This window comes from Tursiops truncatus, chromosome 15 (assembly GCF_011762595.2).
Source record: "Tursiops truncatus isolate mTurTru1 chromosome 15, mTurTru1.mat.Y, whole genome shotgun sequence".
Classification (NCBI taxonomy): domain Eukaryota; kingdom Metazoa; phylum Chordata; class Mammalia; order Artiodactyla; family Delphinidae; genus Tursiops; species Tursiops truncatus.
The window spans coordinates 69,931,671-69,956,139 of record NC_047048.1 but is presented as its reverse complement, the minus strand read 5'-3'; the positions used below and the strand labels follow the sequence as shown (position 1 = coordinate 69,956,139).

The following is a 24,469-nucleotide window of genomic DNA, read 5'->3' as shown; positions in this document are numbered from 1 at the left end:
TTTCCCTCAGTGAACATTTTATTGAAGTAATAAAGCACAAAGCAGGTTAACAAAGTGGGAGAAAGAAGATACCAAGAGAAAAGATGGTAACAACACAGGAGTGGAACATTAAGTCACAGGAGCAGGAAGGACTGGAACTGGCCATAAAGGCACTATGGCATGTCCACACGCTACCACATAAAAGAAAGGGGGATCCAGTTATCATTCACTTCTAGTTTGCTCTCCACCAGGTTAATACTCCATCTAGCCACAGATGAACATGTGGCAAGTTGTAGAGACTCAGATTCTACTTCAAAGTTAGCAAGGAACTAAACATTTCACTGGTCAAGTGGGCCAGCGTTATACATACAGTGGTTTAGCACGTCCAATGATGTAGGTCCACAGGTGTGGGAGAGGAACCAGAATTTTAATAAGTTGGCCTTTGCTGCTGAATTCTTATGGATGCAGACATTTACCTACACAATTACCCACGGGGTGGGGGGGGGAGCTAACAATGCAAACAAACCTGACTACCATGCGATGGAATATCGACACAAGAAAGCCCAGTTGAAGGATGCTGCATACTTTTAGAAAGCCTAATTTCACATTGTAGTACTCCCCTCTTTCATTTTAACAGGCTGTGGTTTTAAAAGCTTTTGTTCTTTCGCTGAAAACAAGAGAATTTTGGTCAAAGCCAATTCTTAAAAGTAACTTGTCCTTAAATGTAATTTGAAAGGCAGTGGAGGCTTGCTTCCTCATGTAAGAGTCCTAACTTTTGTTCTTTCAAACAGGCAAAACAATGAACTATAATTACAGATACCAGTTTCTTCTCTCAAAATCTGAAGCTTATATTGAAAAAAAACCCCAAACAAACCATATTTCTTATGAACATCTAAAAAAAATATATCAAAAGCATTAAAGAAAATAAGGTCTTGGAAGAAGCATCAACATTCTGGGGCACTATGTTCCTAAGATTAGGCTCTAAGATTTCATAACAGGAAGCCCAGTAATTATTAGAACAAGTCTTTTTACATGAGCAAACACTAGCAGTTACAGTGTCACTTTGGCAACTACATCTTTGACTCAACCTTTTCCACACAGTCTCAATTTGATTAGGCTTGCCTTCTGGATTATCTGAACCTACAAACCAACTCTAGATTATGATGCTTTCTAGTCCCCCCTGCAGCACAATGAGTGGTACCCACCACACCCTAACACTACCCAGCCCTTTACACCTTATATAGAGTGACAGCTCCCAGGAAGATGTTAAAGCTGAGCCATATAACCTACATCTTGATTTCAGACTAAGATTAATGAGTGCTTTTAATGAAATTACCTTATTTAAACAATCTGGAGAAAGAGATACATACATATATATATATATATATATATATATATATATATATATATGGTAATTCATTTCTCAAACTGCAATCTCAACTAACTAGGCTTAACGGATGTATGGACTAATTGGTAACCCAGTAACTCCTACAAATTCGCAGTATTATAAAATTTGGTTTCCACAGTATTCATTACCCTTCATGACGAAGTACAAAAGTTTAGGGTTAACCCATTTAAATTTTTTCCAAGCCAACCACATAAAGTTCTACAAGGATGATCTAACCAATTATCACAGAACCCCACTAACTAAAGGGGACTGACTGTTAGGTGGAATTTTACTTTAATCAGTAAAACTGATTTATCAAGCGATCTGTTTTAAGTGCCTGTTAAGGATCTTTCAGTAGAAAATGAAATATTTGCTTTTCCATTTTGAATAACACACCAAATTTCTGATCAAAGAAAGGTTACTTCCATTTTTACATAACAAACATTAAAGACCACGGAACCTTATTCTAACAAAACACTAATTACAATGACCACTTCCAGAAAGTGGGATTCCAGGCTAGATAAGATCCCAAGTAACAGGAACTATTTTTTGAAGAATTCAATCAATTTAAGTTTGAAAAAGGTTTCATTATTTAAAAAATCTATTAATTTAGGCAAAATTGTATAACAGATCGACTATAAAATCTTTTATTTTTAACTTAACCTGTTTAGGGGGCCAATATGACTTTGGCAAATTTGAATAACAGGACAAAATAATGTTATCCAAATTGAATAATTTATTGCTGGTCTGAGACTTGCCTTGTTTTACACTTAAGTAGAATTTACATTACTTCCACAGATAGCAGATAATCAGTATTTGAAGGAATTTAAGAGTGACCTATTCAATAAGGCAATCATCTTGGTAGCAAACTTTTATTGAAATCTTACATAACTCAAGCTTTATAAAAAGCCAACATAATTGGAAATTGGGTTCTCCCTCTAAAGCCTTAAGTGTTCAAAGCTTGAAACGGTTAATTTAAAATTAAGCAAACAAATATAACAATGACAGAAACCCCTGCAGCAGATGCTGCTGAAATACTTAAAAAAAAAATCTAAATGAGCTTAATCTTTACAAAAGTTATTTTAGCTCAAAAGCTATGAAATCAAAGTTATCTTAATTCTACAAAGGGAGAAGATCTTTGATTTCATGCCATTTCTTTAGAATCTCATCTTTTTCATCAAATTTGGCTACAAATCCAATTTTTGTATGCCCCTGTTTTCGGGAGACTCTTCTTGCAGAAGAGGCCAAGTACAAACGTGGAAGAGTAACTGCCTAAGCAAGTAGGAAAGTGTTCCGTAATAGTGTGCAAAGAATGTAGAGTTCTGGGTTAATCTCTGGAACTCGATCTGGATCGTGACCTTGACTTTGAATGAGATCTAGAATGGGATCTTGAAGCTCTTTTTGGTGGAGGGGACACAGAACGGGCCTTTGAGGGTGGAGCAGGTAGGGGTGAATTGGAACGAGACTGGCTCCTTGATCTGGACTTTGACTTTATATCACCTTTCCCATTTTCTTTGGGGGAACGAGATCGAGAACGAGACCTGCTTCGAGATTTCTCATATTCATCCTTCGATCTGCTCCGAGAGCGCGAACGGGAGCCTCGATCAGACTTAGGTTTAGATTTGCTTTTTGATCTAGATTTCCTGCCTTTTGAACGAGAACGTGATCGACCTTTGCTCCGAGACCTGGATCTAGACAATAAAAGCCAGATTTTTTTTTCAGTACCTTGCCAAACACATAAGCACTCTATAAACATAAAGTATGTAATTCAGAAAAACACTCAAGGACACATTTACCGGGAGCGACTTTTTGAGACACTTCGAGATCTACTGCGGCTGCTCCTACGACTCCTACTTCGTGACCTTCTTCTAGACCGTGACCTGTAACAAGAAACGTGACAATAAATCTTTATCTCAAGACATCTTGATGTGAATGTTTGTACAATTTATGAAAAATAGACTAACCAACAATTGCTCTAATGATGCAACAAAAGAAACTAAGAACTGACCTAATTTCAATTAAGCAGCAATTGAAGTACTGCTGACTGAATTTTTCTTTGTGGCAAATACTGTTTCCTCCCTTCTCCATATCCTTCAATAAGTTACCTTGATCTGCTTCCAGAATAAGACCGCCTGTGGCTTGTTCGTGGTTTATCTTCAATTAGTCTAATATTTCTCCCATTGATTTCCGTACCATCCAGCTTATCCAAAGCACGCTTCATGTCAGAGTAGGAGCGAAACTCAATGACGCCTTCATTTGTGCGTTCTTTGTGAGCATCCGCATAGGTTACTTCACCTGCTTGTCTCATGAAATCCTAAAAAGAGCAACAAGACTGGTCAGACCCAAAAATCTAAAGAGAAAACAACTATGCGTTAAATCCAATCCTCAGAAATGAAAGAGCAATACAAAACCCTACCTTTTAACCATTAGTCATATCTTTTTTACCTCACATCATAGCACTCACCTTTAAATCTTGCCAACTGCAACGACTAGAAAGATTTTCTACAATAAGCCTGAATTCTGTGCGTACAGGTGGTCCATATTTGTCTCTGCCAGAGGTTCTCCGACTGCTGTATCCACCTCCACCACCTTTATCACATGAAGAGAACAATTAGATGCTTTGTAGTGATAGGGATACAAGTTTTTGAAAGTTAGTACAAACATATCAACTTTTATTTACTGGAGTAGGACTTTGCTACTATATTGCTAAACCTTTGATACAGTTGTGATTTGCCATAAATTAAATTAAGGGCAAGTCAAATAGACTAAATCCAACTAAACTCTCCTACATTCTGTTAGAAAGTGACTGCTCCTTTATTCAATTTACCTCGCTAAGTTTTATTTTACAGAACATTGTAAAATATAAAACTTAACTGATTACATGCATTTCTACATTTTACAAAAATGTTTACTAGTTACACTAAGTACTTACATCACAGTGTGAGGTTTTTGGTGGTGGTTTGGCCACAAAACACGCAAGGTAACAGTCACCTAGTTCAGATTAACCAGTTTTGTCTAACCCTTGGAATCCTCACCATCACCCTGCGTCTAATGGCAAAAGGCTGCTGTCGTCATGGCTTCCGGTAAGGTCAGCCAAAGGGTCATAGGGCAAGGGTCACACAATGTATGGAAAAGCCAAGGCCAATCAGGAAAGGCAGTCATCTTAGCCTCAGTGGACACAGCCTCAGCCCCATTGGTCACTTTCAAATTGAAACATCAAGGACTTGTTAAAAAGTTTGAATTCAACATGCAACAATTTCAACATCAAACATTTAACATAACCAAAAATCCCCCCACCTCCTCCCAATAACATGCCCCAACTAGTTCAAACACAGCATAAAGCTCATTTAAATCTACTTTGTGGTAGACTACCACATTACTTCTAAAGAATATTTCCTTTGGCCCCCGCCAATTTGAATAACACTAAAATCTACTCTTAAAACCCCACCCCCTTTCCCGCCCCGACCCCACCTCCACCCCAGCCTGTCCCCAAACTTCTAGGCTAAATCATTCACATTCCCAGCTAATGCACTGACAGGTAAGTAAGGGGCATGCAACAAATACAGCCATCCCTCACTTCCTCCGTAGGCAGAGCCCACGACAGTGCTGACAGGGGCCCAGCACGTCACCCCCTCCCAGCTTAGCAACCCCGCCCCCAAACACCCAAACCCTGGCTAGGCAAAACCCACCACCCAATCCCCGCGCTCCGGCGTCCCGTGTCTTCACCGGGCAGGCGTGAAGGCAGCGGGCCCCGGGGACACCCGAGTCAAACGACCCCGGCCACGGCGCCTGCCCGGCTGGGAGGCCCCACCCCGGCCCCCCTAAGCCTGCGCCCGCCCCCCGGGGTCCCAAGGACGCGGAGCGCGCGGGGGTGGGACTCACTGCGGCTTCCGTAGCTGTAGCCGTCACGATCGCGGCGCGGGCCCCGGGCGTGCTCCACGATCACGCGCTCGCCGCAGAGCTCTTTGCCGTTCAGCTCGTAAACGGCGTCGTCGGCGTCGCGGGAGTCCTCGAACTCCACGAAGCCGTACCTGAGGGGCGGTGCGAGGGCGGCAGACCGGCGGGAGACGTTAGGCCGGGGGCGCGCACGCACGCGCCCCCGCTCCCCCCGCGCGCTCCCGCAGCCCCGCGCCGCCGCCATCTTGGCGGCCCTGCCACGCGGCGCCGCGGCCTTGGCCGTCTCGTCCTTCCGATGTTGCCCTGCCGCCGCAGGCCCGGGGCGCTGCGGACGGACGTGGGCACCCAGGCCAGACTCACCCATTTTTAAGGTCTATTTCGAGAAGGCGGCCATAGCCACTGAAAAAGCGCTGGATGTCCTTCTCCCGGACGTTGTAGCTTAGGCGTCCTATGTAGACGCGCGGCATGTCCGTGGCGGGCGAGGGGCCCGAGGGCTGGCTGTCGAACGGCGGACCGCAAGGCAGAAGCCGCGGCGCGGGTGCGGGGACGGCGAGAGCCCGGACACACACCTCCCTCCGCAGCGGCGGCCGAGTCCAGCCACACAATGGTGCGCGCGCGCCTGGGCTACGCTATAAGGGCGGGCGGCTGTGGGTGGGGCCCGGCGTGTGGCGTCAGCGCGCTGCACCTACCCTCCCGCGCTTTAAGCCGGAGCGCTGGGCGCGAGGGTGACTTGCGAGTTCTTCGCCCGCCAAGTTTCGGAGAAGTGAGGTGCTACCAGCTCACCGAATTTTCTCCACACATCCTTGTAAACGTCGTATTCCGTCTCCAGCCGCGGACCTGTTTTCTAATTTGTACTTAAAATAAAAAACCGAACCGTTCCTCTGTGTGATCTCTCCAGGACGGGCGCTAGGAGAATCCCTTTTTTCATTGGTTCTCGGGGTTGTCATAATAGGCCTCCGCGGTCTCTGATTGGTCCTGGGAAACGAGGCTCGAATTTTCTCCGCGGGTCGTCCGGCTCACGCTCGGCTGGTGGGGAAGGTGCTTTCGGACACAGTCGATTAGGTACCCTTTTCCACAGCGTACGAGGTTTGCGCTCCGAGGTCGTGGGGACCCGGCCGGGCGCGCACAGCCCTGCTGGCTTCTATCCCTCTTGGTCTCAGAGCCGTCATCGTGGTCTCAGAGCCGTCATCGTGGTCTCACTTCACCGCCTCCCTGTACGTCCACCTCTCCTTCCATGGGTCTTTCTTGGAGCACTGGCACCTGGAGCCACCTATAGATTGAGGTGTATATGGCAGTCTCACGCTCGCTGTAATTGCCGACGAAAGGAGCAGGGCCAAGGCCTCTGGCCCAAGAAAGTTGAGCAAGACCTGGCAGTCCTGCCCCAGAGGTACGCTCATGTTCTCCCCACTGTGGAGAGTCCGTTGTCCCAACGCGATCCCTTCCCCCATTGGTTTGGAAGGCATCTTATCTATGTGGCAGAAACGCAGATTTTGGAGTTTATCACTAGAGATGCCATTTAAAGCTGGAGAACTAGATGAAAACCACAGAGGGATAAGTTTAAGTGGAGAGCAGAAGACCCTGGAGTCCTCTGAAACTTCAGTTCAGGAAAAGGTGCTGGGAAGAAGTGACCAGAGAGGTGGGAAGGAGAGCTGGAGGGCGTGGTGTCACACAAGCTGAGGGGAAATGGCATCACGGGGATAATACTGGCTGTTTAGGTATCTCCGTATATTCCAGCTCTTCGTGAGTGGGGCAACCTTGATATTCTACAGGTTCTGTTGAAAGGGGGCGATTTTGCCGCCACCAGGGGACATTTGGCAAAGTCTGGGGGTCTGTTGGCTATCATGACTAGGGGAGGGGGAGTGTTAATAACTGGCATCTGATGGTAGAGGCTACACTGTCTGTACTTAAAGTTAGGTAAGTAAAATATATAGGTGGATCTTAAAAAAGTTGTGTGTGGCATACAGTAATTAGGGAAAGAAGAATTAACGGGATAACCTTTTTTTCACTCATTGAATTGTCAATATTTTAAAGTTTGTTCAAATTCATTGTTGGAGGGGAATTCCCTGGCTGTCCAGTGGTTAGAACTCCATGCTTTCACTGCCTTAGCGCACAGGTTTGATCTCTGGTTGGGGAACTAAGATCCCACAAGCCGCGCAAAAATTCATTGTTGGCAAGAGGTGAACCAGGAAATGCCACTCTGAACATTCCTTTTGGGAAGGTAATGGGGTGGTACTTAGAAGCATATGGGGAGTGGGGTGTCACCTCCTCTCTCCTTTCAGTTCATTTGCCCAAAGAGAAAGATGTAGCTGATGTCCTCCACACTCTCTCACCTCTCTTTCTCCAGAGCCCAGTGACTACTCCTTTTTTTTTTTTTTTTTGGTCGCGCAGCAGCATGCAGGATCTTAGTTACCCGACCAGGAATTGCAATCATGTCCCCTGCAGTGGAAGCACTAGACTGCCAGGGAAGTACCACCCACTGACTACTCTTAACAAAAAATTTGAATTGCCTAAGAGGAAACAGTCTCAAGTAGCATCATTGAAGGGAGTGTTGGGTCATCAGCTTTCTGTGGAGTCTTGCTGATAATCTAACTCACCTCTGTTGATATTTTGGAAGAACAACTCAAAGGAGAAATGATGGATGTACAGCATGTGGCGGTGTCTGAAGTGTCTATAAACATGGTGGCAGATAAAGGTCACTGCTCATTTGAAAGTTGTGGAGTGCTGACAGGAGTCTGTCAGAAAGAGAGGGAGAGAAGCCTCAATCTGATACAGAAGAGAGTTAATAACTTCAAATCAATAATTACCCAGATTGTAAAGTATAGTCTGGAGCAGGGCATAGTTGTGATTTTCAATCCAGTGGGTATTCTTACTTTTGGAAACCAAAAGTATTTCCCAAGCTTTGAAGTGATGTAAGCTGGATTCTGATAGGCTGTCTTATGTTTGAAAAATTTATCATTCCAGAGACTGTCAATTTGAATGGATTTTGGGAAAACATGGCAACTCAAGAGGGTGGAGTGCAATGACTGTGGCAAGCTATGGCCCCAGACCAAATCAGGCCTGCTTTCGGGTTTTGTAAATAAAATTCTGTTAGAGCACCGCCACACCCTCTTACTTACCTAGTGTCTGCTCTTAAGCCACAACAGCGATACTGAGTAGCAGAGACTGCCCGCAAAGCCCAAGATATACACTAATTGGTTCTTCACAGAAAAAGTTTGCCTACCCCTGGTCCATGTTAGGGACTTTAAAGATGCCTGTGGTATGTTGTTAAGTGAGAAAGGCTAGTTTTAATATATGCATGACTCTATTCTTTTTTTTTTTTTTTTTTTCTGTATGTGGGCCTCTCACACGGGCCCAGCCACTCCGCGGCACGTGGGATCTTCCTCGACCAGGGCACGAACCCGTGTCCCCTGCATCGGCAGGCGGACTCTCAACCACTGCACCACCAGGGAAGCCCTGACCCTATTCTTATAAACAACGACAATCACCCCAAGCCTCAACCCTATATATGAACGTATATGTGTGTAAGGGTTGGGTTTGTGGTTGTCTTTGAGCATCCGTGGGGGTGAGTCCTACCCAATCATGTCCCCACTAATCCTCTCCTAGCATTCCTTACTCCTCCTCCCACTTGCTTCTTACTGTGCCTTGAATGTGCCAAGCACCCACCCACCACAGGGCCTTTGCCCTGACTGTCTCCCAGTATCTGGAGCTCTCTTTTCCAATGGTTTGTTCCCTCATTTCTGGTTTCTGCTCAAAATCACCTTATCACTCCTCTAACCACTCACTTTATTTTATTTTTTCCCAGTTTTATTGAGATACTATTGACATATAACACATGTAAGTTTAAGATGTAAAATGTGATGATTTGATACATGTATATGTTGCAAAACGATTACCACAATAAGGTTAGTTAAGACCTAAATGTAAGGCCAGAAACTATCAAACTCTTAGAAGAAAACATAGGCAGAACACTCTATGACATAAATCACAGCAAGATCCTTTTTGACCCACCTCCTAGAGAAATGGAAATAAAAACAAAAATAAACAAATGGAACCTAATGAAACTTAAAAGCTTCTGCACAGCAAAGGAAATCATAAGACCAAAAGACAACCCTCAGAATGGGAGAAAATATTTGCAAACGAAGCAACTGACAAAGGATTAATCTCTAAAATTCACAAGCAGCTCATGCAGCTCAATAACAAAAAAACAAACAACCCAATCCAAAAATGGGCAGAAGACCTAAATAGACATTTCTCCAAAGGAGATATACAGATTGCCAACAAACACATGAAAGAATGCACAACATCATTAATCATTAGAGAAATGCAAATCAAAACTACAATGAGATATCATCTCACACCAGTCAGAATGGCCATGATCAAAAAATCTAGAAACAATAAATGCTGGAGAGGGTGTGGAGAAAAGGGAACACTCTTGCACTGTTGGTGGGAATGTGAATTGGTACAGCCACTATGGAGAACAGTATGGAGGTTCCTTAAAAAACTACAAATAGAACTACTGTATGACCCAGCAATCCCACTATTGGGCATATACCCTGAAAAAAACATAATTCAAAAAAAGTCATGTACCAAAATGTTCATTGTAGCTCTATTTACAATAGCCAGGAGATGGAAGCAACCTAAGTGTCCATCATTGGATGAATAGATGAAGAAGATGTGGCACATATATACAATGCAATATTACTCAGCCATAAAAGGAAAAGAAATTGAGTTATTTGTAGTGAGGTGGATGGACCTAGAGTCTGTCATATAGAGTGAAGTAAGTCAGAAAGAGAAAGACAAATACCGTATGCTAACACATATATATGGAATCTAAGAAAAAAAAAATGTCATAAAGAACCTAGGGGTAAGACGGGAATAAAGACACAGACCTACTAGAGAATGGACTTGAGGACACGGGGAGGAGGAAGGGTAAGCTGGGACAAAGTGAGACAGTGGCATGGACATATATACACTACCAAATGTAAAATAGATAGCTAGTGGGAAGCAGCCGCATAGCACAGGGAGATCAGCTCGGTGCTTTGTGACCACCTAGAGGGGTGGGATAGGGAGGGTGGGAGGGAGGGAGATGCAAGAGGGAAGAGATATGGGAACATATGTATATGTATAGCTGATTCACTGTTACAAAGCAGAAACTAACACACCATTGTAAAGCAATTATACGCCAATAAAGGTGTTAAAAAAAAGGTACAAACTTCTAGTTATAAGATAAGCACTAGGGATGTAATACACAACATAATGAATAGAACGAACACTGCTGTGTGGTATGTAGGAAAGTAGTTAAGACAGTAGATCCTGAGAGTTCTTATCACAAGGACAAAACATTTTTTTCCTTTTCTTTTTCTTTTTCTTGTACCTTTATTAGGTGATGGATACTAAATAAACTTATTATAGTAATCATTTCACAATATATGTAAGCCAAAACATTATGTTGTACATCTTAAACTTCTACAGTGATGTATGTCAATTTTATCTCAAGAAAACTGGGGACAAATGAAGTAAATTAAAAACAAACAAAAAAATGAGGTTGGTTAACACCTCCATCTCCTCACATAGTGACAATTTTTGGGGAATGTGTGTGGTGATAATTTTTAAAGTCTACTCTCTTAACAACTTTTAGGTTGTTAATACAGTATTGTTAATTATTAATTATAGTCACCATGCTGTATATGAGGTTCCCCAGAACTTATTCATTTTAGAGCTGGGAGTTTGTACCGTTTGACCTACATCTCCCAATTTCTCCCACTCCCCAGCCCCTGGCAACCAGTATTCTACTCTGTTTCTATAAGTTCGACTTTTTTGGTCTCTGTGTATAAGTGCGAACACGCAGTATTTGTCTTTTTCTGTCTGACTTACTTGGCTTAGTGTAATGCCCTCAAGGTCCACCTATGTTGTAGCAAAAGGCAGGGTTTCCTTCTTTTTTAATGGCTGAATAACATTCCATTGTGTGTGTGTATATATCACATTCCTCACATTTTTTTTCTTTTTGGCCACACAGTGAGGCACGTAGGATCTTAGTTCCCCGACCAGGGATTGAACCTGCGCCCCTGCAGTGGAAGTGCAGAGTCTTAACCACTGGACTGCCAGGGAGGTCCCTCCCCACGTTTTCTTTTCTTTTTTTTTTTTTTTAATTAATTAATTTTATTTATTTTTGGCTGTGTTGGGTCTTCGTTTCTCTGCGAGGGCTTTCTCTAGTTGCGCCAAGCGGGGGCCACTCTACATCGCGGTGCGCAGGCCTCTCACTATTGCGGCCTCTCTTGTTGCGGAGCACAGGCTCCAGACGCGCAGGCTCAGTAGTTGTGGCTCAAGGGCCTACTTGCTCCGTGGCATGTGGGATCTTCCCAGACCAGGGCTCGAACCCGTGTCCCCTGCATTGGCAGGCAGATTCTCAACCACTGTCCTACCAGGGAAGCCCCCGTACGTTTTCTTTATCCATTCTTTTGTTGATGAACACTTAAGTTGTTTCTATGTGTTGGCTACTGTGAATAATGCTGCAGTGAACATGAGAGTACAGTTATCTCTTTGAGACAGCACTTTCATTTCTTTTGGATATGCTGTATACCCAGAAGTGGAATTGCTGGATCACATAATAAGTCTATTTTTAATTTTTTAAAGAACCTCCACATTGTTTCCGTAGTGGCTGCACCAATTTACACTCCCACCTTCTCCCCGCATCCTCACTTTTTGATCATAGCCATTCTGACAGGTGTGAGGTGATACAGTGATCACCCACTTTAAACCAGCATCCCTCCCTGTACTTTCTTACCCTGTTGTATTTTTCTTTATCAAACTTTCACCACGTAACATGTATTTATTTACTCTCTCCCCACCCCCACTAGAGCATAAGAGTCATTAGCACGGGGATGTCGTCTGTCTCTTCACTGCTGTATCCCCAGTATGGAGGAAAGTGCCGGGCCCACAGTAAGTGCTCAGCGTGGTAACTGTTCAGAGCCCAGGAACTGAGGCTGTCCATCCAGCAGATACCCGCGCTGAAGGGCTCACTGGGACATGCTGGTGGGATGGAATCTTCCTCCTTCTGGCTTGTGCTCACCCACTCGTGTTGCCCATACACTCACCCACTCTGAGGGCTGAGAGGTGCGCAGAGATGTCCACTCCAGATCCCACACTTCCTCCACCCAAACTTATCTAGACAGAGGGAGAAGGCTGGGGTGCCTATGGAGACACCAGAATTCTCATACATTGTCAGTAGGGATGCGACTTAATACAGTTGCTTTGGAAGACTGGCTGGTAGGGTCCACTAAAGGGGAAACCTGCTAGTGCTTACCCCATGACCTAACAATCGCACACCCGACAGAACCATGTACATTTGCTCTCCTTAGGGAATGTGCTAGAAATTCATAGCAGCATAATGTGTAGCAGCCCCCAAATTGGAAATCACTCAGATGCCATCAACAGGAGAATGGACAAATTAGTTGTGGTTTATTCACACAGCAATGAGAAGGAATTACAACCATTCACAGCAAAATCAGTGGCTCTCACAACGATGTAGCCCTCTGAGCGAGATGCACGGGAATCCGTACTCTATGATTCCATGTATATGAAACTGAAAAAAACAACCAAAACTAGGCTATGGTGTTAGAAGTTAGGACCGGGAGTCTGGGGAGTGACTAGAGAGGCGGCTTCTGGCGTTCTGGTCATAGTTTGTTTCTTGAGCTGGGTGCTAGTTACACAGTGTGCTGTGTCTGGGACAATTCATTAAGCCGTACGCGTATGACTTGTGCACCTTGCTGTATGTGTGTGGTACTTCAATGGAAAAATTTTTAAAAAAGTAATAAATCTCTCGCAAAGAAAATTGTAACTTACTTGACCTGGAGCCCTCTGGATCCTGCTGGGGACTAAAGGTCTACTGAGGACTTGATTCATAATTTTTGCCCATGAATGTTGATTTGAATCCATTAGTTGCTGTGTTTGCTTCCAAATGGTTTTCTGTAAGCTAATTGCTCCTTGGCTAGGAAGATGTGGCTCTGTCGCCACCTGGTGGCTATTTGTTATTACAGTGGTAGATAAATTCCACCTGCTGCCTCGTCCACGCCTCTTGAAGCTCAGTGACAAGGTCTTTGAAGGTCCCTGAATCCAAATCTTCTAATTGTCAAGCCCCTACCCAGAGGTTTTCTGGCCCTTACTTGAACACCTCCCCTGATGGAGAGTTCACTGCCTAACTGGGCAGCCAAGTCCATTCTTGGACAGCTTGCACTGTGATTAAATTCTTTGTAGAAAGTAAAAAAGTTGCTGCCTTGAACTGTCTACCGGCTGGTTCTGATTGTGCCTCCGAGGCTGTTCAGTAACCACATCTGTTTCCCACACATAGGTCTTTCAGATGTTTGGGGGCAGCACACAGACCCTCTCCCTGTTCATGCCCCCTCTTTTGGCTAAATGTCTACAGTTTCCGCCAAATCTTTCCTGGGGCCTGCTTTCAAGTCCATTTGTCACCTTGGCTGCCGGCTGCTCGTGTGTAGAGACTCATCTGTGGTCCTCTTCAGGTGCGGCCCTAAGAGCCAAGCTCACCCCCTTGGGCTTGTCTGGACGTGCCCGTTGCTGCTGCCGCCGTACTGTTCTCTGGGCCAGTTAAGAGCTTCGGCCGCTGTTGGCATAGGTGGCGGCTGCTGTCTTATTCCTCACTCAGCCCTGCCTCTCTTGCTGTGCAGAACCAAATGGGGATTGAGAAGCTCCTGGAATACCCCGCTGTGGCAAAAAATGTTTGTCTTGTGAATGGAAGCAGGCTAGGCAGCAGGATGGAAATCCAGTGCTCATAGGCAGGTGGACTCAGAATCATTGCTCCAATTTCTGGGGCAGCCGGGAGGCAGAAGTGCCGATGAGAAAGGTCCGAGATGGCCATGTGTCAGGTGAAGAGCACGAGACCGTGGAGGAAATCTGAAAAGAATGACTACAGAACCCACAGCAGACTTCAGCCAGTGCTGTGGGCTCCAAGCCTGTCAGAGTCCCATGAGAGGCAGTGCTGGGTCCCCTCACAGATGTTCCCCGAGGCCACTGCGTGTAGGTTTCTGTTCTTCCACCTGGCACTGAGCTTGGCTTGCAGACATTTTACCCATCATTAGTTCCACATGCTGTTATTTGGAAAAATTTAAGCTGACGCTGATTGCCTCGTCAGTGCTCATGCTTATCACTACAGCTCTTACCCTGGCAGCAAAAGCTACATCGCATGGTGGCCCTCTAACGTTGTAGGGCAGAGAATTTGAGTGGAACGTGCTGGAGAGCATCCAGGGGTGTGCCCAGCGCACGAAATCCACCTCCTAGCAGAGGGAGGGGAAGTAAGTCTTTTTAAAGGCATCTTGCATGGTCTCGGCACTCTGCGAGGCTCAGGGGACGTAACCGCCGTGAAAACAGACCCAGTCAGGCCCTCCAAAAACGAGTCCCAAAGCAGTGGTCCGTGGACACTGGCCAGCATGATTTCAACTCAAAGCTATGCAGGCTCCATCCCTCAGAGCCGGGATCAGTGGGTATGGGGCAGAACCTGGGAATCTGCATGTTTAACATCCTCCTGCGTGATTGTAAAGCAGATGGTCAAGTGACCATGCTTGGGAAATACTGGTCTGGGGTCTTACGACTCAAAGCGTGGTCTGTGGACCTCCCTCCCATCAGCATTCCCTGAGAGCGTGTTAGACAGGCAGGATCTCAGACCCCATCCCAGACCTACTGAATCATAACAGGCATTTTAACAAAATTCCCGGGGCATTCGTGTGCACATTCCAGTTTGAGAAGCATTGTCAGTGCAAGGTGCAAGGGAGTCGTTCTTTTGGCCCTACTTGTGTATTATTTTGATAAGAGGAAGAGTGTATTCATGCATTACTTGGTAACTAAATGAATGAAAATCTTTGCCAAAACTGGGAAAATCTTGTCCGTGAATGTTCACAGCAGCTCTGCCCGTAATAGCTCCAAACTACAAACAGCCCAGGTGAATGGATAAACAGATTCACAAAATAGAATAGTACTCAGCAATAAAAAGGAACAATGTGGATTAATGCATTATACTATGTGGAAGGAGCTGGACTCAAAAATCTACATGCTGTGTGAATTCACTTATATGATATTCTGGAAAAGGCAGAACTAAAGGGACAGGTTGTGGGGCCTGATGTTTGGAGGGGAGGATTGACTGCAGAGGGGCAGGAAGGAACTTTCTGGAGTGAGGGAAATGTTCCATGTCATGACTGTGGTGGTGTGTACACAAACGTATGCATTTACCAAAACTCATTGAAATGGATGCTTAAAATGGGTGTATTTGTACGTAGATTATATATCAATAAAAATGATTAAAAAAAAAGACATGTAACAAGACCAAGACCATCAAGTGCTTCCTACCAACTGTACTGTTTCCAGACAGCCTAGGTTAAGCCTCTCCCCGTTGCCCTGCACCCCACCCCCCCTACCTGAGCTTCCTACTCACCCTGCCAAAAATGAGTACTGGCCCTCCAGGCCTGAAGGGAGCGCTGTGCCCTGCAGTGTCTCACTGTAATAGTCCACTAGGGGACTTTCCTGGTGGCGCAGTGGTTGAGAACTCGGAGTTCGAGCCCTGGTCCGGGAAGATACCAAATGCTGCGGAGTCCCCTGAGGACTCTGGGAGCCGGTGCAGAACACACACCTCAGACTGGCGAAGAGAATGGCCTTTGCGCAACTGAGAGGTTTCACAGCGGTACATCAGCTGGCCAGCCGTGTTGGAGGAGGGCTGCTTCCAGGAGCGTTCACGCCCTGCCACTTCCAGCTTGCCCAAGTGGCCAGCTGTCTCCTACAGCCAGAAATCAAGCCCTGGGGCAGAGAGGCGCAGGTGTCGCCAGCACTGCAACCTTGGCTGTGGGGGTGAGTGTTGAGAAGACGAAGCAGCTAGCTCGGCATCTGCCACGGGCATGTCGACTTCCTCCCCTTGCAATTCCGTTTTCAAGGTATCTTTCCCTGATAAGAATGGATTGATGTACGGTTTCTTGTGAACTGATCTGGGCGCTTTTGTCATGCAGCACACTCCAGTCCCCCCACCCCTTCCCTGCCTTCGCTAGCTCCACCTTGACATGCCAACCCCAGTGATTGTTGCTCTGCCCTTCTCATAAAAAGTTCAATAATAAAACCAGTAGGAATAATTACTCGGGGCCTCAGATTTTGGGTACTAGCTGGAGAAAAACATGATACAAGGCTGGAGACCAGATGGGCTTCAGCTGTAGGAGCAGCCTGGCAGATGTCTGGAGGTGGGGAGGGTGGAGGTCAGGGGACTGGCCCAGTGGCGCAGTGCTGGTAGGGGTTGTGGGCTATTTCAAGAGTGAATGTCAGTGTTTCAAAACTTTGGCCGCCAATGTTTTGGATGTGACTTGGAGGAGTGCCTAAAAGGAAAGGGTGGAGGGCTTTGGAATTATCCAAATTTCACCTTTCTGGCAGTGTGCCAAGTCATCTTGTGCCTCTGAGCCTTATTCCTCATCTGTAGAATGGACATAACTATAGGATGAAGTTGTAGAGTTGAGTTGAGCAGTAGTTAAGATGGTGCATCTGCAGTGCACAGCCCGGTAGACCAGATGTCAGCAAATGTTTTCTGTAAAGGGTGGGGCAGTGCATACTTTGGCTTTGTGGGTTAAATCTCTGTTGCACCTACTCCGATCTGCCCTTCTAAGGCTCAAGCCCCCAGGCTGACCCCTGGGGTAGGGAATGGGCAGAATGGGGAGGTTTTAATTTCTCTCTCTTAGAGGGAAGCAATGTTCCCTACTCACCTTTGTCCTCCTTTGGGCTCAGCATAGGGCCTGGTGCATAGTAGGTGCTCTGGAAAAACGGCATATGACACTGGGAAGAGAATGGCCTTCGGAGTCAAACAGACCTGGGTCCAAATCCTGTGACTAAGAAAGAAAGGAAAAAAATTAAAGAAATGTGTTAAGGAAAAAAATTATTCACCACCCTTGTTAAAAAACGGGAAAGCAGACTCAATGCAGGGGGGAAAATTGAGATAAGCGTAGGGGCTACTGCATTGGGGTTTTGTGGTAGGGAGAGAGATTTAGCTCAACTCCGAATACAATAAGGAAAACAAGTAATTTATAGCCAAAGAGCATGGTGTGTCAGGTTGACAGATGGAAAATTATCAAGAGGAAACATCAGGAGTAAGGGGCGATTCTGGTTAAACCAACCGAAAAGGATTCTTGCTGAAGGCGGGCCAGGGGGATTTGTCATCACCTGGGGGATGGTAGAAGATGAGGAACCTGATTAAATATTGACTGTGTTCAGATATCAAGGGTGGGGAACTCTGGTGAAACCACCTTAGCAGGATTCTTGCAAAAATTGTACATATTAGCAGAGATGAACACAGAAGCTTCGAAATCAGACCCTAGCTGGGAAGAGAGTTCAGAGGTTAAAGTTTGGTCAAGGAGAGATTCTTTGTCACCTAAGCTAACATACTTCCCTTCTCTGAGCCTCTTCATCTGTAAAATGGGCGTGATAATCCTACCTACTGCATAAGGTTGTTGCAAGTGTGAATGGAGATCATGGGAAAAAGCGTGGATGCTGAAAAACTTTTTCCTAAAAAGGAAGCATAAAGTCTCCACCTTCGATGACTTTTGACTCAACCCCTTAGGCCCCCTGGATTGCGGGTCATTTCTTGTCTTTAGTCTTCACCAATAGCCCTCTCTGGCCGCTCTTGGGATCTGTGGGTGGGTGGGAGATGGAACCATGGGAGAAGAGAGGTTGTCTGTAAAGAGGGTGAGGGGGAGAGTCATGCTTCTTATTATGAATTCAGGGCCAGGCTGGCAGTAACAGCAGACAATCAGTTTTTGCCCCAAGGGCTCAGTGTTGGCTATGAAAAATTAATGGCCAGGAAAGGTGTCTGCCAATTATTTTTCCACTCAAGGTGCAGAGATTACAGAAACACAGTGGAGCCCATTTCAGACCCAGGCCTCCCAGCGCTGGCTGGCGATTACCCCCCTACTGACTTCCCTCCCGGGAGTGTGGAAGTCAGGGGTCTCTCTTTGGGGGCAGACTCAGACTTCCAAGTATATGCAGAACATTCCATGATTCCACAGAGAAGAGGGTAAGGGAAGAAAGGACACACGCTGGTCTTGAAGCAGGCTCTGAGACGAGGGTTTGAGTCCATGGAGTTTACTTGGGAGGCGATCCTGGGAAACACCAGGAGGGAAGGGAAGCGAGGTGGGGAAGGGACAGAGCTTAGAGGTGTATTATCAAGCCAGTTACATGGTGGACAATGGAGCTTAATCTCACCTGGGGACTCTGGAAATGGTGTAGCATAAACACTTCAAAATTACCCCATTGGAGGGTGAAGGAGTGGGGGTATTTACACTCTTGTGGATCATTGGTTGAGGGCTGCTGCAGGGGTGTTAGTTACCCAGTGCTTCTGGCCTATTTCACTTGGTGGCCAAGACAGTCCTCAGGCAGGAAATGCAGGTGTTGGCAGCTGGCATGCCTTGAAATGGTAAGGCCTGGTGAATTCAAGCCAGGCACCCATAGAGACCTCCTGTGGTCCAGGCACTTAACATCTGCCATCTCATTTAACCTCTGCATATATCTGAGACTGAATTTTAGTTTACCTCCTCTTCTCAGTCCTACTCCTTAGGACTGGGACTAGGGTGAGAGTGAGGCCTTCGTGCCAGGCTCAGCATTTAAGGGGGCACCAAAAAACATGGCCATCAAATAATATTTTAACGCAATATTTAAAAAAGAAGGAATGAAGGGGGGGTGGGATGAATTGGGAGATTGAGGTTGACATCTATACAGTAATATGTATAAAATAGATAGCTAATAAGAGCCTACTGTATAGCACAGGGAACTCTACCTCACTTCATCATACAGTAGAAACTAACATTGTAAAACAACTATGCCCCAATTTAAAAAAAAAAAGGAATAAATGCAAAAAAAATCCACAATGAAAAAGATATCAGAATTTAAAATCTAGACAGGATCAGTAACAGTGCCAAGCCATATTGAAGCCTGAGGCAAAGGAAAAATCAGTAGTACTGATCTTGTTCATCATGGATTTTTTTTGGCATTCATTTTGATTAAAAAAATATTGCACTAGAACATTATTTGTCTTGATTACTGAGTTTTTGGCATGCCCTTGTATCTGGTGCCCGAGGCAGTACCTCATTCGTCTCACCTTTGTCTTGGTCCCGTTGCAGCCTCTTTGTCATCCCCATCTTGGTAGGTTGCGCTCAGTCCACTCAGGGGCTCAAGCCAGAAATCTGGGCTCCTCTGTGGCCCCTCTCCTTTCCATTACTCATCTTTCAATCCTACCTCCAAGCATCTCTCAAGTCTATCCTCCTTTCTCCATCTCCTTTGCCACCACTTCTCCACAATGAGGCCCCCCTTTGTGGGCTCCCTTTGGCAGACAGGAACAGCTTCTTGGATTACCCTGTAGGCTCTGCTGTGCACTGCAACACTCATGTCAGTGTTGCCAGCAGACACAATAGCGCCTCTTTCTCTGCCCCTCTCATTTCCTTCCCTTCCCCAAGTCCTCCCACACCTGTGCAAGTCCTTACAATATGAAACATCTTATTCCCATAGCACTTGCAGAGGCTCTAATTTCTGTGACTAAATCCTGATGGCTACCCCACCTTTCTCCACCATCTTAGCTGCTCCAGGTGGGCATGGGGGTATCCTGAGGCACAGTCTCCTCTTAGAGCCTCAACAAAGCAAAACTCCCTCTGATCTGTCCTTATCCCCTTACCTACTGGGGTTGCTAGTTTCTTACCTTCCCATTTTGGGGTGAGAGAGGTGGGGGCACTAGGTCCCTGAGGCCCAGTGAGTGTCTTTCTCCTATTCGCGTTGCTTCCAAGTCTCCCTCCTTCCTTGGGTCCACCTCAAGCTCTAGAAGAGATCACCTTCTTCTCGTGGGGTGGGCACTTTCCTGACCTCTTTTCCTGAATCCCATCTCCTGATTGCTCATAATAAACTCCAGATTTAGGCTTTGCCCTTGTTATGTAAAAGGAAGATTCTGGAATTAAGAAACTCTATTTTTTTTTTCCTCCCATGGCCAGATTTTAAGACTACCGTCTCTAGACAGACTCAAAGCCAAACTATGACCTCTTTATTTCAGGTGGTGTCTGCACTCCTTTTAAGGTAATACATGCCTTTGATTGAATGGGGCGGGGGTGGGGTGGGGTGAAGGGACACATAACATCATGATTATGGGGATGCAAAATAGACGGATCCACTTGATAGTTTCAAAAACATTGTCCCCTTTACGCAGTGAAATGAGTCCCCAATTCCCAGCATCTTTGCCCCTCTCTGGGCGTTCACTGTTTCAGGAGAGTTCCAGCAAGTTCTCCTGTTTAGCATTACTTCCCCACATCAGAGCCATATTTGTCTTGGGCACATGGATGGCTTCCTTGCTCACTTATTTATGTCCTGAGTGGACAAAGTGGCTTCTTGAACCGTTGGTGGTATAATCCACACTTTGGGTGGGCATTTCCGTAAGGAAAAGAGAGACCTGGATTCCAGTCCTGGCCCTGTCTGGGTCTAAAGTCCTTGAGTGGAAAATGGTACCCTCCCCCACCATACGGGTTGTTGGAAGGACCAAACAAGATAATGTATGTAGAGTGAAGCTTTACATAGCAGCTGGCACAGACTGAGTGTACTCTTGGTATATGTTTCCTTTCCTCCTCTACCTCCCTGTCTCCTCAACTTCCTGCCATCCCCTGCCCTCTGAGCTGAGCCTCCCTGTACCAGAACCCTGGGCTTCTGTACACAGAGCTTGGTACTGGATCTGTTAACCTGCTCAGCAAAGCTTATCCAGCTCTCAAGCACTAGCCCATCCATTGCTGTTCAGTAGTGGGGTGATTAGGCATCAGTGGGCTGCAGCTCCCCAAATGACTAGTTATTATTATTTTAATTAATTTATTTCATTTATTTTATTTTTGGCTGCATTGGGTCTTCGTTGCTGCACGTGGGCTTTCTCTAGTTGAGGCGAGCGGGGGCTACTCTTCATGGCGGTGCACAGGCTTCTCATTGCAGTGGCTTCTCTTGTTGCGGAACACGGGCTCTAGGCGTGCGGGCTCAGTAGTTGTGGCTCGCGGGCTCTAGAGCGCAGTCTCAGTAGTTGTGGCACACGGGCTTAGTTGCTCTGTGGCATGTGGGATCTTCCCAGACCAGGGCTCGAACCCATGTCCCCTTCATTGGCAGGCAGATTCTTAACCATTGCGCCACCAGGGAAGCCCCCCAAATGACTAGTTATTAATGCAACTTTGTCAGGTAAGAGGTGTGTTGGTTCCCCAGGTGTGAATGACCTTGGAGCTGAAGATTCCCCCAATGTCATTTGATTATTTGACCATTGTCATTATTGTACACACACACACACACACTCACTCATCAGTTTAGGGTCCTGGGTCTTGGCATCTAGGAATCTTGGTTCAGCAGAAGTGTTGGGTTAAGGGACATGGGTGGAGGGAGCAGAAGAGGGGCCAGACGTCCATCTAGGTACCTACAGGTCCCCCCCACTCCCAGGTCTACTCACTAGTCCAGCCCTCCTAGCCTGGGGCTTAATTTGTGTCACACCTATTCTAGCTGTTGTGCACACAAGGGTGGATGGGACAGAATCCTACAAAGCCCAGAGTGGAATGGCCCCTGCCGACCTCTTAGGTCCTGAATTTCTCCTCCCCTCTCTCCTCTGTGCTCCAGTCACAGTGACCTCCTTTTTTTTTTTTTTTTGCTGTACGTGGGCCTCTCACTGCTGTGGCCTCTCCCGCTGCGGAGCACAGGCTCCGGACGCGCAGGCTCAGCGGCCATGGCTCACGGGCCCAGCTGCTCCGCGGCATGTGGGATCTTCCCGGACCGGGGCATGAACCCGTGTCCCCTGCATCAACAGACGAACTCTCAACCACTGTGCCACCAGGGAAGCCCAGTGACCTCCTTTTGATGACTAGAATGTATCCACCACTTTTCCTCCTCAGACCCCCATCACCTGCCCTGCTAGTCTCTCCTGTTCTTCCTCCTTCTCCCCTCTCTTTCCGTGGCTGGCTTCTCATCCTCCAGGTCTTAGCTCATATCTCACGTCTTTGGGGAACTCCTCCTGGACCACCATATCTAAAGAAAGTCCCCCTAAATTTATTTTTCACAGCCCTTCACTTGCTTCTTTCACAACATCTATTTAAATTATTTTAATCATTTTTTTTTTCTGGACGCGCTGCGCAGCGTGTGGGATCTTAGTTCCTCAGCCAGGGATTGAACCTGCGCCCTTGGCAGTGAAAATGCGGAGTCCTAACCACTGGACTGCTAGGGAATTCCCTATTTTAACCCATTTTTAATTTGCTTTCCTGTCCCCTCCACCAGATTGTACACTCCATGAGAGCCATTTTTGCTTTGTTTCCTACACTATCCCCAGCACCCAGATAGTGTTGGTACTAGTAGGTGCTTAATAAATATTTGTGGAAGAGCAATCCTCACTTCCCCTTTCCATTTTATTGTCTTAAACACATTTTGCAGGCAGCCCAATGGACCACCTGGTTGACACACCTTGGAAATCATTTCTGGGGCCAAGTCTCCTTCTCATTCTTTAGAAGTGGCTGAGGTTGGATCCTCCAGCGTGTAGTGCCTGAGCCTCCATGAGGCACACGTCGCCAAGACTAACCCCAGCAGGCTGCCTTCTTTCCAGGAAGCTCCTCTCCCTACATCTGGTGAGGGAAAGTCAGGGAGTAGGAACTAGTCTTTACTGAGAACTTACAATGTGTTAGGTCTGTGAACTTGGGCAAATTCATCTCTCTGCAGTTTTCCCATCTCTAAAATGGGATTAACAGTAATACAGGATTTCTCAACTTCAGCTCTATTGACATCTGGGGCTAGATGATTCTATGCTGAGTTTTGTGTGTGTGTCTTGTGCATTGTAGAATGTTTAGCAGCATCTACCCACTAGATGCCAGTAGCAAACCCAGTTATGACAATCAAGAATGTCTCCAGATATGGCCAGCTGTATCTAGGGGGTGAAAATCCCCCCTCCCCCCACCCCATTGAGAACCACTCCAATCATACCTGCCTTATAGGATCGTTGGTAGATGAAATGATATGTCATGTTATGTGCTTATGAATATACCAGGTACAGAGTAAGGATTTAATGTCTATTTTAAAAATCTATTATTGTTATTATTAACATCATCATACCGGAGGCCACCGAGGGTTTTAGGAAAGAGAGGTACATACAAGGAAGGAGGCAGGCAGGCCCAGGAAAATCCACTTCTGTGCCAAGGGTGTGCTGGAACCATCTTGTCCCTGCTTCTAACTGTTAAATTTTCAGGAAATTTGCAAACCAGTCTTTAAACACAGCCATCCTCGAAATTGGCAATGGTAGGAGTATTTACACCGTGGGAATCAGCAAATGCTGCATAGAACTTTATTTTCCAGGAGCCGCTTGGCTACCACAGTGCTTCTTCATTAGCATATTAAATGACAAGATCTTGTCCTGGGCCTGATAACTTACATTTTGAAGTGGTGGTGAACATAAATGGCATTTTGAGATACCAGCAACAACTGTAATAGGATATGAAAATATCGATGATTTCTGTTGGTGACAAAGTCACAGGTACTGATTTGTTGCCCGCATTTATAGTAGAAGGAAGTACTACAAAAAATGAGCCCCTGATGAAAGGCAAAGCTGTTATTAGAAGAAAATAACATAACAGAAGATCCATTTATTGTTGGATTTCAGGAGGATTTCTTAAAAAAGATGGAACAACCACAAAATATGATGGGGAAAAATTACATTTGACCACATCAAAAATCAAGGCTCAGTTCATTGGAAGACACCATAGACAGAGAACAATGAGGGACGTATTAGGGGAAGATCATTTGCAATGTTAAAAACACATATTAATACCTGTAACAGCACATCTCAATCCCATCATATCTGATGTTCCCTTTTTAAAATTTTTTGTAACCACCTTATATTACCCTGAAATAAAAATTTATAGATTATATTACCTACTATACAAATAATTATAATTATTGTAATGTCCTAATTGTTATATCAAAAGAAAAGGGAAATAGTTTATAATAATGATAATAAAAAGAAGGAAGTACTAAATTGCAGTTAGAAGTGGGAGAAAATAAAGAGGTAGTTTTTTTTCAGCCACAGACCCCCACCCCCCCGCCCCCAAATTCTATCTGCCCCATTTAAGAACCTCTGTTGAGCAGCAGAGGTAGTGACACCTCTCAACCCAGATGGCGCTCCTGGTTCATCTTTATTTT

General features: G+C 45.7%; 1 protein-coding gene and 1 long non-coding RNA gene across 2 annotated transcripts in view; one reads left to right on the top strand and one right to left on the bottom strand.

The window, feature by feature from the left end:
• On the bottom strand, nt 1-5,875 carry SRSF6 (serine and arginine rich splicing factor 6). The gene is made up of 6 exons (XM_019943999.3): nt 5,624-5,875; nt 5,249-5,397; nt 3,831-3,955; nt 3,472-3,680; nt 3,163-3,246; nt 1-3,057 (listed from the first exon to the last, which is right to left on the bottom strand). Exons 1-6 carry the CDS (start codon nt 5,728-5,730, stop codon nt 2,694-2,696), a joined length of 1,038 nt encoding a protein of 345 aa, XP_019799558.1. The 5' UTR covers nt 5,731-5,875; the 3' UTR covers nt 1-2,693.
• Nucleotides 5,876-6,244: 369 nt separating this feature from the next.
• Nucleotides 6,245-24,469, top strand: part of LOC141276543 (uncharacterized) — a 44,990-nt gene continuing 26,765 nt past the window's right edge. The window contains exon 1 of the long non-coding RNA XR_012326345.1: nt 6,245-6,650. This is a non-coding gene — a long non-coding RNA (uncharacterized lncRNA). The remainder of the gene's footprint in view (nt 6,651-24,469) is intronic.